At 52.4% G+C, this 13,350-nt stretch overlaps 1 protein-coding gene across 5 annotated transcripts in view; it reads right to left on the bottom strand.

The window, feature by feature from the left end:
* Positions 1–13,350, bottom strand: part of MX2 (MX dynamin like GTPase 2) — a 44,570-nt gene that overhangs the window by 17,918 nt on the left and 13,302 nt on the right. For all 5 annotated transcript variants that reach the window (XM_023191778.1, XM_023191786.1, XM_023191806.2 and 2 more), the window contains exons 2-6: positions 11,956–12,275; positions 11,129–11,321; positions 8,777–8,911; positions 6,686–6,840; positions 1,850–1,988 (exon numbers count right to left, since the gene is read on the bottom strand). In XM_023191778.1, the coding sequence (XP_023047546.1) occupies positions 1,850–1,988; positions 6,686–6,840; positions 8,777–8,911; positions 11,129–11,321; positions 11,956–12,204 (871 nt within the window). In that variant the 5' untranslated portion in view covers positions 12,205–12,275. The remainder of the gene's footprint in view (positions 1–1,849; positions 1,989–6,685; positions 6,841–8,776; positions 8,912–11,128; positions 11,322–11,955; positions 12,276–13,350) is intronic.

The raw sequence follows: 13,350 nt of genomic DNA on the forward strand, positions 1-13,350 counted from the left end.
AACTGAAGCTCCTCACCCATTAAACAACAATTTCCCACTTCCCCTCCCTCCAGTCTTGGGCAACTACCATTCTACTTTGTCTGTATGAGTCTGACTACTCTAGGGACCTCAAATAAGGTAGAATCATCCTGTGATTGTTCTTTACTTAGTGGAATTTCACTTAGCATAATGTCCTTGAAATTCACTCATGTTGTTGTGTGTTTCAGAATTTCCCTCCATTTTAAGGCTAAATAATACTGGCTTACGTATATGCCACGCTTTATTGATCCATTCATCCCTCTGTAAACACTTGGGTTGCTCCCACCTTTGGGCTATTGTGAATAATGCTGCTATGAACATGAGTCTCGTTCTCTTTTAAGCCTCGCACACTTTTCTCTATTTATATGCTTGAGCCAGAATGCATAGAAAATTTGCATTTCTGTGGGATGGAGCTGGAGGCCATTATCCTTAGTAAACTAACCCAGGAACAGAAAACCAAATGTCACAAGTTCTCACTTACAAGTGGGAGCTAAATGATGAGAACACATGAACACGTAGAGGGGAGCAACAGACACTAGGGCCTGTCAGAAGGTGGAGGAGGGAGAGGATCAGAAAAATAACTAATGGGTACTAGGCTTAATACCTGGGTGATGAAATCATCTGTACAACAAACTCCCATGACATGTTTCCCTGTGTAACAAACCTGCACATCCTGCACATGTACCCCTGAACCTAAAACAAAGGTTGACAATAAAATAAAATACCCCAACTTAAAAAAAAAAAAAAAAAGAAAACGTGCATTTATTTTACAATATAGTTTTGGGCTATACTAAGAGCAGATCGTGTATATCCAATGACTATAGTGATTGACTGAATTTATAATCATAACAGCTGGCTGGGGGCTGTGTTTCACACCTGTAATCCCAGCACTTTGGGAGGCTGAGGCAGGTGGATCACCTGAGATTGGGAATTTGACACCTGCCTGGCCAAGACAGTGAAACCCCATCCCTACTAAAAATACAAAAATTAGCCAGGCGTGATGGCATGTGCGTGTAGTCCCAGCTACTTGGGAGGCTGAGGCAGGAGAATCGAACCTGGGAGGCAGAGGTTACAGTGAACCTAGATCATGTCACTGCACTCCAGCCTGGGAGGCAGAGCGAAACTCTGTCTCAAAATAATAATCATAGCTAATATTTATTGATAACTATTGATTATCTGAGTTTGTGGCAATGAGAGGACCAGAAAACTGACTATTAAAAAGTAGTACTAAGTTTCCTTGGAGATGTTAATATTCAAATAGATTCTTTTTTTTTTTTTTAAACTTTTATTCTTTTCTTTCTTTTCTTCAGCATTAACTTTGTTGACATGCTCGGGTCCATCTACTGAGTAGACAATATTACCTACTTCAGCCCTCAATAAGCCATTCCTAAGGAACAAGCACAGTAGCACTTGTATTCAGCACAGGACACACGGCATATGATACGTTCCAGGATCTTCCAAAGACATGCGGCAACCCTCCCTCCCTTCTCATCCATGCCCTGGAAGCTTGGTTCTTTTTTTTTTTCTTGTGATAGAGTCTTGCTCTGTCGCCCAGGCTGGAGTGCAGTGGTGCGATCTTGGCTCACTGCAAGCTCTGCCTCCTGGGTTCACGCCATTCTCCTGCCTCAGCCTCCCGAGTAGCTGGGACTACAGGTGCTCACCACCACGCCCGACTAATTTTTTTTGTATTTTTAGTAGAGACCGGGTTTCACCATGTTAGCCAGGATGGTCTCAATCTCCTGACCTCATGATCCACCCACCTCGGCCTCCCAGAGTGCTGGGATTACAGGCTTGAGCCACCGCGCCCGGCCGCTTGGTTCTTTTCTCTTACCGATGGTCCTGTCCCCTTCCGGGTCCACCTCGTGAGCCATGCTCAGTGCCTCCGTGGTGGCAATGTCCACGTTACAGGGAACCACCACCAAGTTGATCGTCTGCTGCCTCTGGATGTACCTCTTGATGAGAGCCTTGATCTGATGCCAAAGAATCACACAAAAAAAGAGCACACGTCTCACTTCTGGTCACCCAGCCACATGGCCAGGCAGATAGGCATGATGGCGTAAAGGCAACATTGTCCCACAGCGTGACTCTGGGCTTTGCTGGGCCGAACCCCGTCCTGGGAACGCCTGTCCCAGCGGCCCTGCCCTGGTCTCTGATGATCTCCCACTTGTCCTTCAAGGCCCATGGCTGGCGTATCTTCTTTCCTGGAGACCCCCTGCACTGGGCATACGCCCCCAGAGCCTTACAGCCCAGGAGGTGAGACAAGCCATAAACACAATGGAGACATATCAGGGAGGGCAAGTGGAATGGAAAGGGCCAGGCACCCCTGGTAGGGCAGCCCTGCAGCAGAAACCTGGGAGGAATGAGGGATGCCCTCTTCAGAGAGCCAGGCGCACAGAGCCCTGGGCAGCGGGAAACGTGTGTGCACACGCAGGAGTCCCGGCAAAAGGGAGCCGGAGGGACCAAGGGCCACAGAACCAGATGTGGTGGGCTGGAGGAAGGGGCCATGGTGCAGTGACAGGAAATGTGGTCCATGAAGTAGGGGGCTTGGATCGCATGGGACCTTGGAACTTTTACACTGATTGACATGGGAGCCGCTGGGGAACTTTAAGGAGTGACAGCATCGGACTCGAGCCTTAAAACACAAGAGCTATGTGGGGAACACTCTTGGGAAGGGTGCTGCCCAGAAGCGCAGAGGCAAAGAAACCCAGCAGGAGGCCAGCAGAGGCAATAACCCAGGTCTGAGATGGCAGCAGCTTGGGTGAGGGTGCTGGTGGATGTGGGAGGAGACGTGGGCCTGGGCGTGTTATTTGAAGCAGAGCCAGCAGGCTTTGGACTGGACGTGTCGCGTGAGAGGAGGACAGAAGGGAGGCTGACCCCAGTGGTCATGGCCTGAGCCACTGTGAGGGTGGAGGTGCCACTGTTGGAAATGATGTCTATGGGGCAGGCAGATGTCGGGGGGAAGATTGGGTGCTGCTTGGACTCACTGAGTCTGTGTACCGATTAATGCTCAAAGGGTGATGGTAAAGCAGCAGCTGGAGATAGGAGCCTGGATTTCAGGGGACAGAGCTGGGCTTGAAATAATGATTTAGGAACTGCTGAAGTGGTATTTACAGTCATGACACTGGACTGTAACCCAGGAACACAGCAGGGAGAGTTTTCAATGGGAAGAAGGGATCTCTAGGGCATTGCACCATTTGGAGGTCAGGGAAGTGAGGAAGAATTCACTTAAGGAGAGACCAACAGGAGGGAGAGAAAGAACCAGGGTCAATGTGCCCAGATGCCAGCGAAGAAGACTTTCAAGAAGGAGGGAGTGATCCATTGAGTTTGAAAACTAACACATTTGGTGGGTGAACACTGCCAAGCGCTTGTTGCCGGGAAAGTGGAGCTGTACAATAAGGCCATGAGTACAGAAAGACCTTTCACAGGGACAGTCTAGGGAGACAAATCAGGCCAAGAATAGAACCCGCCCCCTTCCTTATGAGCATTAATCAGCTTTCACATGGAAGAGAGGCATGAATCTTTCAAATGAAAGACACATGTGTTCTTGCTGGAGGAGCTAAGATTTCCATGAGTTCTCAGGAAGACGGGGAGGGCAGGAAGACAGGGCACACATGGCCAGCAGTCTGACCTTGGCAGTGCCTCTGGAAATCAAACACGATGAAGAATCTGAGAAGAGACACAACAATATGATGGGAAAGGGTGGTGGGACTCCAGAAAGGCCCACGATTGTGTGCAGGAAGCTTTCACTATGTGACTAAGCTTGTCCAACCTGCCTTATTTTGTTGTTGTTGTTGTTGTTGTTCTGTTTTGTTTTAGGTTTTCAGCAGCCTGAAGCCATAGTTTTTGGTTTCTGTCTTTAGTAGTAAGTGGCAAAGAGGGATGAGGAAGGGGCTTTACTGACCCAACCAGAAACAGAAACTAAGAACTCGTGACTGTATTCTCTCCTTCTGACACCCCTGGACATCCTGAGGAGTTAAGACTCCTGAGCCAAGTAAGGGCTGAAGTTCCAGGAACGTGGAGGAGAGTGTTCCTTCACAAGCCCAGGAACGTGGAGGAGGGTGTTCCTTCACAAGCCCAGGAACGTGGAGGACGATGTCAAAGAATCGAGGAATCCCCAACAGTGGCTTCCTCGTGCTCAGACAGGCCACCTGGAGGCCTCAGCCAGGTTGGTTAGGGCAGGGCCCTGGGGCTCCATGGAGCTTGTGGGACCTGGAGGCCCCAATCTGCAGGAGAGAGGTCTAAGACAGACTAGAGGGGGCCAAGGAGGGTGGGAAGGTGGTGGAGAAGGAGATGTTTGGGGATGGATTTCCAGGCTGGTCTTGATCCAAATTCTCCCTCTGCCATTAACAGTTCTTATCCCCTACTCCTTCACACTCCCAGCCTCTCACAGCCACAGTGACAATTTTCATTGCTCCCTCTAAACTCCTGTGACCCTGTTCTCTCATGCAATTTGCTCTAAGAAAACAATTTTTTTTCTCTCTTGAAGGCAGCACTTATACCTGAGAAGGCTCAGATGTGGAGGGACTGTGCACTGGCAAACCTTCTTTTCTTGTGCTTTGCTGATTTTTATTTATTTATTTATTTATTTTTGAGACGGAGTCTCACTCTGTCGCCCAGGCTGTATTGCAGTGGCGTGATCTCAGCTCACTGCAAGCTCTGCCTCCCAGATTCGAGTGATTCTCCTGCCTCAGCCTCCTGGGATTACAGGCACAAACTCCCGACCTCAGGTGATCTACGTGCCTCGGCCTCTCAAAGTGCTGGGATTACAGGCACAGTGAGCCACTGTGACCAGCTTTTTTTTTTTTTTTTTTTTTTTTTTAAACAAATCAAAGGTTTGTGGGAGTTGACCAAGCCTATTGGTGCCACTTTTCTCAATAGCATGTATTCACTTTCTGCCTCTGTGTCTGGTAACTTTTGTGCTATTTCCAACTTTTTTATTATTATTCTATCTGTTATGGTGATATGTGAACATCGATTTTGGATGTTTTTATTATAATTGTTTTGGGGTGCTATGGACCAGACCCATATAAGATAGAGAACTTAATAAATGTTGCCTGTGTTATGACGGCTCCCCAATCTCTCTCCCGCTCTCTATTCCCTGAGGCACCACAATATTGAAATTAGGCCAATTAATAGCTCTATAGTGGCCTCTAAGCAGAGTGGCTGCATTAGTCTGTTCTCACACTGCTCATAAAGACATATCAGAGACAGCGAAATTTATACAGAAAAAGAGTTCGAATGAACTCATGGTTCCACATGACTGGGGAGGCCACAGAAGCATGATGGAAGGGAGGAGCAAAGGCACATCTTACATAGCAGCAGGCAAGAGAGCGTGTGCAGGGAAACTGCCCTTCATAAAACCATCAGATGTCATGAGACGTATTCATTAGTACGAGAACAGCACGGGAAAGACCTGCCCCCATGATTCAATTACCTCCCACCAGGTCCCAAAAACCAAGATTTTGCTCCAAACAGCAGAGCTAGTGAAGACCCCACCCAGGAGGCTCTTGGGGCTGCCACCCCTTAATTTGATTGTGGTTGGGTTCTCAATACTGCCAGTGTCTCCCACAAAATGGAAGAAGCCAGGAAAGTGGCCTCAGTTCTAGTAGAGGAGGGCCTCATCTCCCCAGCCTTCTCCTGCCCTGGCATCCACTCTGTCTCCTTCATTTTCGCATGAGCTGGCTTGCCAAAGTATGACAGGGCTGGTCTAGGGACTGGCCTAACCCAAACAGGGTGTGCACAAGTCTTCCTGGACCACATTTGATTCAAGTACCTGAGCCAGGACTATGTTTTCAGGCAATTTCAGGTTTATTTGTTTATTTATTTATTTATTTTTGAGACAGAGTCTCTCTCTGTCACTGAGGCTGGAGTGCAGTGGCACAACCATGGCTCACTGCAGCCTTGACTTCCTAGGCTTGGGTGATCCTAGCACCTCAGCCTCCCAAGTAGCTGGAACCCCAGGCATGCACCACCACACCCGGCTAATTGTGTTTACATTTTGCAGAGACAGGGTCTTACTATGTTGCCCAGGCTGGTCTAGAACTTCTGGCCTCAAGTGATCCTCCTGCCTTGGCCTCCCAAAGTGTTGGGATTACAGGCGTGTGCCACCGTGCCTGGCCTTATGTTTAGATGGGTAGGTTGTTGGCAGAGAAGCCACAGCCCTGCTGTTTTTTAGATGGGTAGGTTGTTGGCAGAGAAGCCACAGCCCTGCTGTCGGCTGACGTGTGTCCTTGTTGCCTGGTCGCCCTCCCTCTCCCCTGTGCCTCTCCTGCCCCGACCAGGACCACAGTCCATGTTCTGACTTATGTAACATTCATTTTTTAAAATATTGCCAAAATGGACAGATTTCATGTAAAAATCCAAATTTCTGCCCTCTTTTGACTATCAGCACAGCTGGTCACACTGGGCTCACAGTCCCGAATGACTGGGCAGGGCGTGCACTGTCCCATATGCCTGCCAGTCCCCCAGAGTCCACCTCTCTTTTTTCTGTGACTTGTCAAGCCCGAGTCAGAACCTGGGCATGAGGCCCCCACCTGAGCGGGTCTTACCTGAGACTCCATCCTCTTCCTTCAGTGTAAAGGCTCCAGGAGGTGCACCAGGACCCTAGGGACCTCGGACCCTTTCCCCACTTCAGCTGAGCTCAATCCCAAATTCCAGAAGCACTCACCTGCAGTCCGATGTCCCGGGGCTGGTTGCCCACAGCCACCCTGGCGATGCCGGGAAGGTCAATGATGGTCAGGTCTGGAACCTCAGGGGAGGTGATCTCCAGGCTGATGAGCTCATGGCTGATGCCCAGGCCATTCCCAGCCATGATGTTCTGGGCTGTGGAGGCCAGGAGGGGAGAAACCAGAGCCCTCAATGACCCCTGTGAGGAAGCAGTTCCTGAAGGTAATGACTGCTTTTTTCCCAGGGTATGAAAGCTTCAGTGTGTCCCTGGTGTTTAGAAAACATTTCAGAGAAGCCTGCAGAAGGATCTCAGAAGCCACCAAGATGGCTGTTTAATACGTAGGTGCACAGACCTACACTTCCCAAAAGATGAGAACGAAAGATTCTGGTATGTTAGCTATGGGAGTGTGGATGGGTTCTGTTCTCTTTCTTCCTGCTTTTCAGCATTTTCCAGTGAGTGCTGTGGTGGTTTTAAAATATGTCCACAAATCCTTCAACATTCCTCCCTCCAAAAAGTGGAGACATTAGCATGGGCTGAACACAGGGGCTTGTTTCTAATGAATACATGCAGTGGAGGTGATGGTGTGTGACCAGTTCCTAAATGGATCATGACTTCCTCCTTGATTCCTTTTGGATGGCCAGCTCTAGGGGAAGCTGGCTGCCATGTCACAGGGATACTAAGTAACTATGGATAGAAGCTCACAAGATAAGGAAGTGTGGCCTCCTGCCAACTGCTTTAGTGGAGATTGCCAGATGGTTTTCCAAAGTGGTTGCACCAACTTGCATTCCGACTAGCAGTGGAGGGGGTTCCAAGATGCTATTCTAAAGATGGCTTGGCTTGGGTTTGCTCACTACTCATTCTTACCCAAAACTTTGACCAAACCGACACATATGGTGTGCTGTTGGTCTGCTAGAGACAGCTCTACTGGCCCCGCCCCACAGAGCTCACAGCTGGAGAGACTCCAGACAGATGTCAACGGACACTGCAGGACGTACTGGGAGCACCACAGTAGTTGTAGTGGGCACAGCCGGGGTGCAGACCTTTTGCAATTTGAAGTTCGGAAACTTGCTAATTGAGGGTATCCAGCACCTTCTGTCTTAGAGGGGTGAACACTGAGATTGGAGTGAAGACTTCTGTATTTGGGAAGGGAGCCCTCCAGAAAGTCATTTGATCCAGGCAGACAGGGGTTCTCTGGGAAAGGGCTGAGCCTGTGGGGTCATCTAAAGGGCTTCTCCTCAGGCACTGAGTTTGCTATCCAGTAATGCAAAAGGCCTTCCTTGGACTTGGTTCCTCACTGCAGGGAGTCTTAGTACATTCAGGGTTGTTTTTCCATCTATCCTGGCTGAGTCCAGGATGGGCCGTGCGAGTAGGATAGGGGAGAAGCCTTTAGGGAGAGTGAGAGGCCCCAGTGCCTGGGGCAGGCAGGGCTGTGCGCTCCAAGGGACATAACCACCAGGGCCCATCGGGGTACAAGGCTGTGGACTGCAGGAGCAACTGAGCATTTTTTTGATCAGCCGTGCCCAAGAACAAGCATTGGGAAACTTGTCCCACAGCTGGGTGAGCGGGGTCTGCGTTTGGAGGGGGTGCTGGCAGGAAAGGTGGCCACAAGGTGGCTGGCCAGGGTTAGAGCTGAGCTTCAGGAAGACAAGCCATGGTTGTGACAGCTGGGGTGGGACCAGGGGTCCTGCAGCGGCACTTCCAAAGTGGGTGCAGGTGAAATGAGAGCCAAAGATCAAGTAGGGATTGGGCAGGTGAAGAGGAGAAGCCTGGAAGGAAGAGAGGGCAAGTACCCTGTGGAGTGGAGAAAGCCTGGGCTGGGGGAGGAGAGGACAGGCAAGATCAGCCACGTGGGCTGCAGGCTGCTAAAGGAAGCCACCAGAGGGTCCTCAGCATGGGATGGCTTGATGAGCGGGGGCCTGGACAAGGACCTGGAGGGATGGTGGAGGTGACAGCAATGGGGGCAGCCCCATGTGGGAGCACATGGAGCTAGGAGGTAAGTGGTCCCTGTGGGGGTGATTTGAGGAAGAAAAGGAATCGAGGAAGTGAGAGGAGCAGCTGTCAGATCTGAACCTTGGAATGATGTGGGCCCACCTTTGTGTATCTCCTTCTCCACCTGGCCAGGGTCCTGTAGCTCTATCTCGATGTTCTGGTAGCTGATCCTTCCGGCCCACGCCTTGCAGGGCTGCTTTTTCAGTTTCAGCACCAGCGGACACCTGGTTACGATTCCTGAGCGAGAGGTTCCCCAAACATCCTCAGTTTCCTTTAAAAGAAGTGGCGCTGGGCCCTTTGCTCCCAGGACCTGCCCTGCTGTCCCCAAAGGCCTCGTCTGAGCTTTCTGGCTCTCCCTGGGGCCTGGTAGTAGGTGAGGGGTTCTGGATTGAGCAGGTACAAAGGGGCACAGGTCCCTGGGAGGTGCTACTGTCCTTGGGAAGTGTTCGCTACCGGACTAAGCACCCTGAGCTCTGATGGACATGAGCAAACGGCTGTAGCCACAGTCCCCACCACAGCTGCGGCCCCCACCACACTGCCCTGGAAAGGTTGGAGGCGGACGCTGGGGCTCTGGCACATGTCCAGGCTCCCCGTCTTCCTGCAACTGGAGTCAGCATGTCGGGTGTCTGCCCCAGGCCCTGTAATTGTCCCGGTGGGCAGCCCTGGTTAGGGTGGGGGGTGGGGGACAGCAGGAATGTGGAGCAGTGAGATCCATCCAGGGGCCATGGAACCCCTCTCAAGGAGTGGGAAGAAGGTGGCGAGTGCCTGGAGGAGAAGCCGGGCATCCCGAAGGAGGGGCAAGGGGAATCCTGACAGTGCCCTTTGAGGCAGGATCCTCTGATGCCGCTGAACCCAGGAAAGGTGGGAGCGGTGCTGAGTTCCTTGGGGTGGGGGCCCTCACGCTCCTGCCATGAAGCCCTGAGAACCCGTGTCCTTTGTCCTGTGACCTATAGGGAGGTATTGTCCCATCTTCCAACTAGGGGACTCGCCCAGGGTCCTATGCTTGCCCTCTGGCATTCAGAATCTCCACTCTGGAGTCTCGCTGCCCCAAATGCTGAACCAAGAGCACGGAGGAGGACTGGCCATGCTACAGCCTTACTCTCTCCTGCTTTGTGCCCAGGCTGATGGGCATCTTACGGGACACACTGGGTAAAGGACCACGCTGCAGGTGGCAGCAGGGAGACCAGGGGAGGGGCACTCTCCCAGGTTCACTGAGGCTTTGCGGTTGCTGCAGGGGGGTGTGGAGGTTCCGGCAGCCCTCCAGCAGCCCCACCTTGCTCTGAGCAGCCCTGGAGAAACCAGCAGATGCCTCCCGCCTGCCCCAGGGTTCTGGTTGGTTGAGAAGTAAGCAGCAGCGGCAGGAGAGCGGAGCCAGGGAGGAGAAGGAGCTGGGTGCTCTCTGCTGCCGCCGCACCTGCCAGGGCCCCTGCACACTGCTCCTTCTCGGGTTCTGGAAGCTGGTCCCCTTCCTGTCCCACCCCCTTCTTGCTGGCTTCCCCACGCCCTGCCTACCCCATTGTAAAATCTCCTTTCTAAACACTCTCCAGTACCCACTCTGAGGGTAGCGCCTTTACAATTTTCCTTTATAATTATTGTATTAAATTATAAATGTACAACAGCTTCTTCACTGTCCACAGACATTTAAAAGTTTTTGTCCAAGGAAAAGGTGTCTTATATCACGATCCTAAATAAGAGATTTTCAAAACATTGAGAAAATTCTTTAAGAAGGCTTCACCTGTCACACAAAGCATCAGTTTAACCCTATCAAAGAAATGCTTCTACCTTCTTACAAAGACCACTAGGAAGAAGTGGCAAGGTCCCTGGACCTGACTGACACACAGGCAGTGAGAACTATTTAAACATGTATGGGCAATCTGACTCCCTGCCACCAAGCCTAAGAAGCTGCCCTCCTAGGGCCCTCCCAGCGGCCTGTCTCTCCCAGTTTCCTGTCTCTCCCAGTGGTCTGTCTCTCCCAGTAGCCTGTCTCCCAGTGGCCTGTCTCCCAGTGGCCTGTCTCTCCCAGTGACCTGTCTCCCCCAGCGGCCTGTCTCCCCCAGCGGCCTGTCTCTCCCAGAGCCGTGTTTCTCTCAGGGGCCTGTCTCTCCTGGTGGCCTATCTCTCCCAGTTTCCCATCTCTCCCCGTGACCTGTCTCCCACAGCAGCCTGTCTCTCCCAGTGACCTGTCTCTCCCAGCGGTCTGTCCCCTAGTGGCCTGTCTCTCCTAGTGGCCAGTCTCTCCCAGTGGCCTGTCTCTCCCAGCAGCCTGTCTCTCCCAGCGACCTGTCTCTCCCAGCGGTCTGTCCCCTAGCGGCCTGTCTCTCCCAGCAGTCTGTCTCTTCCAGAGGCTGTGTCTCCCAGCAGCCTGTCTCTGAAACCTCTTGGTGCCTGGGGAAGCTCTGTGGCTTACAGGTGGCCCTGCTTGCTGCGGAGGGAAGGTGGTCCATTGGAACTTACCGCTGCCTCTGGGAAGGGCAACTCCTGACAATGCCTCCAGCACGGAGCTCTTGCCTGAGCTCTGGTCCCCAATGACGGCGATGGCTGGCAGGGCCAGGTCCTGCTCCACACCCAGAGCCCGCAGGGAGTCAATGAGGTCAATGTAGGGGCGCACCTTCTGCTCGTACTGGCTGTGCAGGTTGTTCTCGGGCCCCTGGAGAAGGCAGAACAGATGCCACTGCCTTGACCCCTGGTAGGGTCCCTGGTGTCATGGGGATGTGTGGCAGAGTTTGTGCAGCTACGATGTTAGGTGGGGTTGCAGACAGGAGATGAGAAGGTGGATGGAGAGGTGCTGCTGCATGCAGGGGCCCTTCTGTTCTTTTCCTATTGAGGCCTCGCTGGGGCAGATGCTGGGAGGATTTGGCTGCAGGTGTGCAGGGTGTGCGTGCCGGGAAAGGGCTGGGAGCACTGGGCCAGGAAGATGTTCCAACAGGCAGAGGCTCCAGTCAGAGGGAGAAGAGGTTCTGGGCCAGGGCACTGCAGAGCTGGGAAGGGTGGTGAGTGGGTAAGGTGGCAATGTGATGGCTGCAGGGGAAGCTGGAAGAAAAGCTCCAGGAAGGGGTCCCCCACACACAGAAGCCCCCAGACCCACGTCACAGCAGCCTATTGCTGCAGGAGAGTCTGTGTACGTTCCCGGTACTTGTCGGATGTGACCCGGAGAGCTGGAGACACCAGCTGTGCTGGAGGAGCAGACTGGCTGGTTCTATTGTCGTGGTGGGCTTACATGACAGCCCTCTGCACCAGCAGCCAGAATGCGCCCTTTCCAAACGCCCCTCCACCAGGCTTACCTTTGCCCTTGGTTGGCTCTTGTTTCCTGGTGGTGGCTGATTGTTCAAAGTGAGCAAGTTGAAGTCCTTGGTGAGGAAAGCAGGGTCCTTCTCTACCCCCTGCCAGTTTGGGGGAAATATCATTTGTGGTGGCACTGTGCCGAATGGCGGTGGCTGTTGCTGGAAGAAATTCATTTCTTTTTTCAGGTAGCGTTGGGAAGAAAATTGATTTCTTCTCCGGTGGGGCCAAGACTTGTGGGCCTTAGACATGTGCTGTCTCCCCGTCAGAGCTGGCGGATGCTTTCTCTGCTACTTGGCACCTCCAATCTTCCTGACAAGCTCTGCAAAGACACAAGAGGGAAAGCGGCCCACAGGTCACCAGAAGTTCTCCCTAAGGTGGCACTTTTGCCAACCCCTCCTCACCCCACCCTACAACCTACCCTCTACACACGATGCAGAGACCAGGGGTCCGGTGCACCCTGTCTGCCGAAGGGGCTCTTGGCAGCCAGAGAGCACAAGTGGATTTCCACCAGCCTGGGCTTGGGGAACGGGGGCAGTGGACTCCACATTCCCAGTAGAGTCTCACTGTTCCTTTGTGATTTGTTTTTCTAAGACCACCAGAGTGGGCACAAAAGAACCAGCGAGTAGGCAAGGCTAAAAGCAAAACTGCAAATGTATTCTTTGGTCATCTAGCTTCAGGGACCAGAGCTGGGGTGGGGGGGGTGGAGTTTCTAATACAGTCCCGACAAGAGTGGGGGCTGAGAAAGTCCGCCCGTGGCGCATCTGCTGGGAGCGACTTTTCTAGGAGTGAAAGGGCAATAGGCGTGGCATGGGCATGTCGGGGGAGGGGGGGCGCTCCGCAGGTGCCACCAGGTAAATCTTGGTCTCCTCGGATTGACATCACCTGGTGCATGCCTGATTAATCTGCACCTTCCCGGGCGTCAGCTGCATTCTCGCACACACGGGAAGAGTTGGTGGTGAAGAAGAACCCGGAAGTGCACCATCCTGCCTCCGTTCGTCCAAACACTTTGTTACTTGTTGTTGCTGTTGTCGTTGTTGTTTTTGAGACAGGGTCTCACTCTGTCACCCAGTGGGGACTCTAGTGGTGCAATCAGGGCTCACTGCAGCCTCAACCTCCCTGGACTCAAGCAATCCCCCTGCCTCAGCGTACCGAGCAGTTGGGACTAGAGGCATGCACCACCATGCCCAACAAGTTTTATTTATTTATTTTTGTATTTTTTTTATAGAGATGGGTTTTTGCCATGTTACTCAGGCTGGCCTCAAACTCCTGAGTTCAAGCAATCCGTCCGCCTCAGCATCCCAAAGTGCTGGAAATACATCCGTGAGTCACCACACCCAGCCTCCTTTGTCACCTCTGATGGTCTGTGTCATCTACGGCATCAGGCCTCTGTGGCT

This window comes from Piliocolobus tephrosceles, chromosome 19 (assembly GCF_002776525.5).
Source record: "Piliocolobus tephrosceles isolate RC106 chromosome 19, ASM277652v3, whole genome shotgun sequence".
Classification (NCBI taxonomy): domain Eukaryota; kingdom Metazoa; phylum Chordata; class Mammalia; order Primates; family Cercopithecidae; genus Piliocolobus; species Piliocolobus tephrosceles.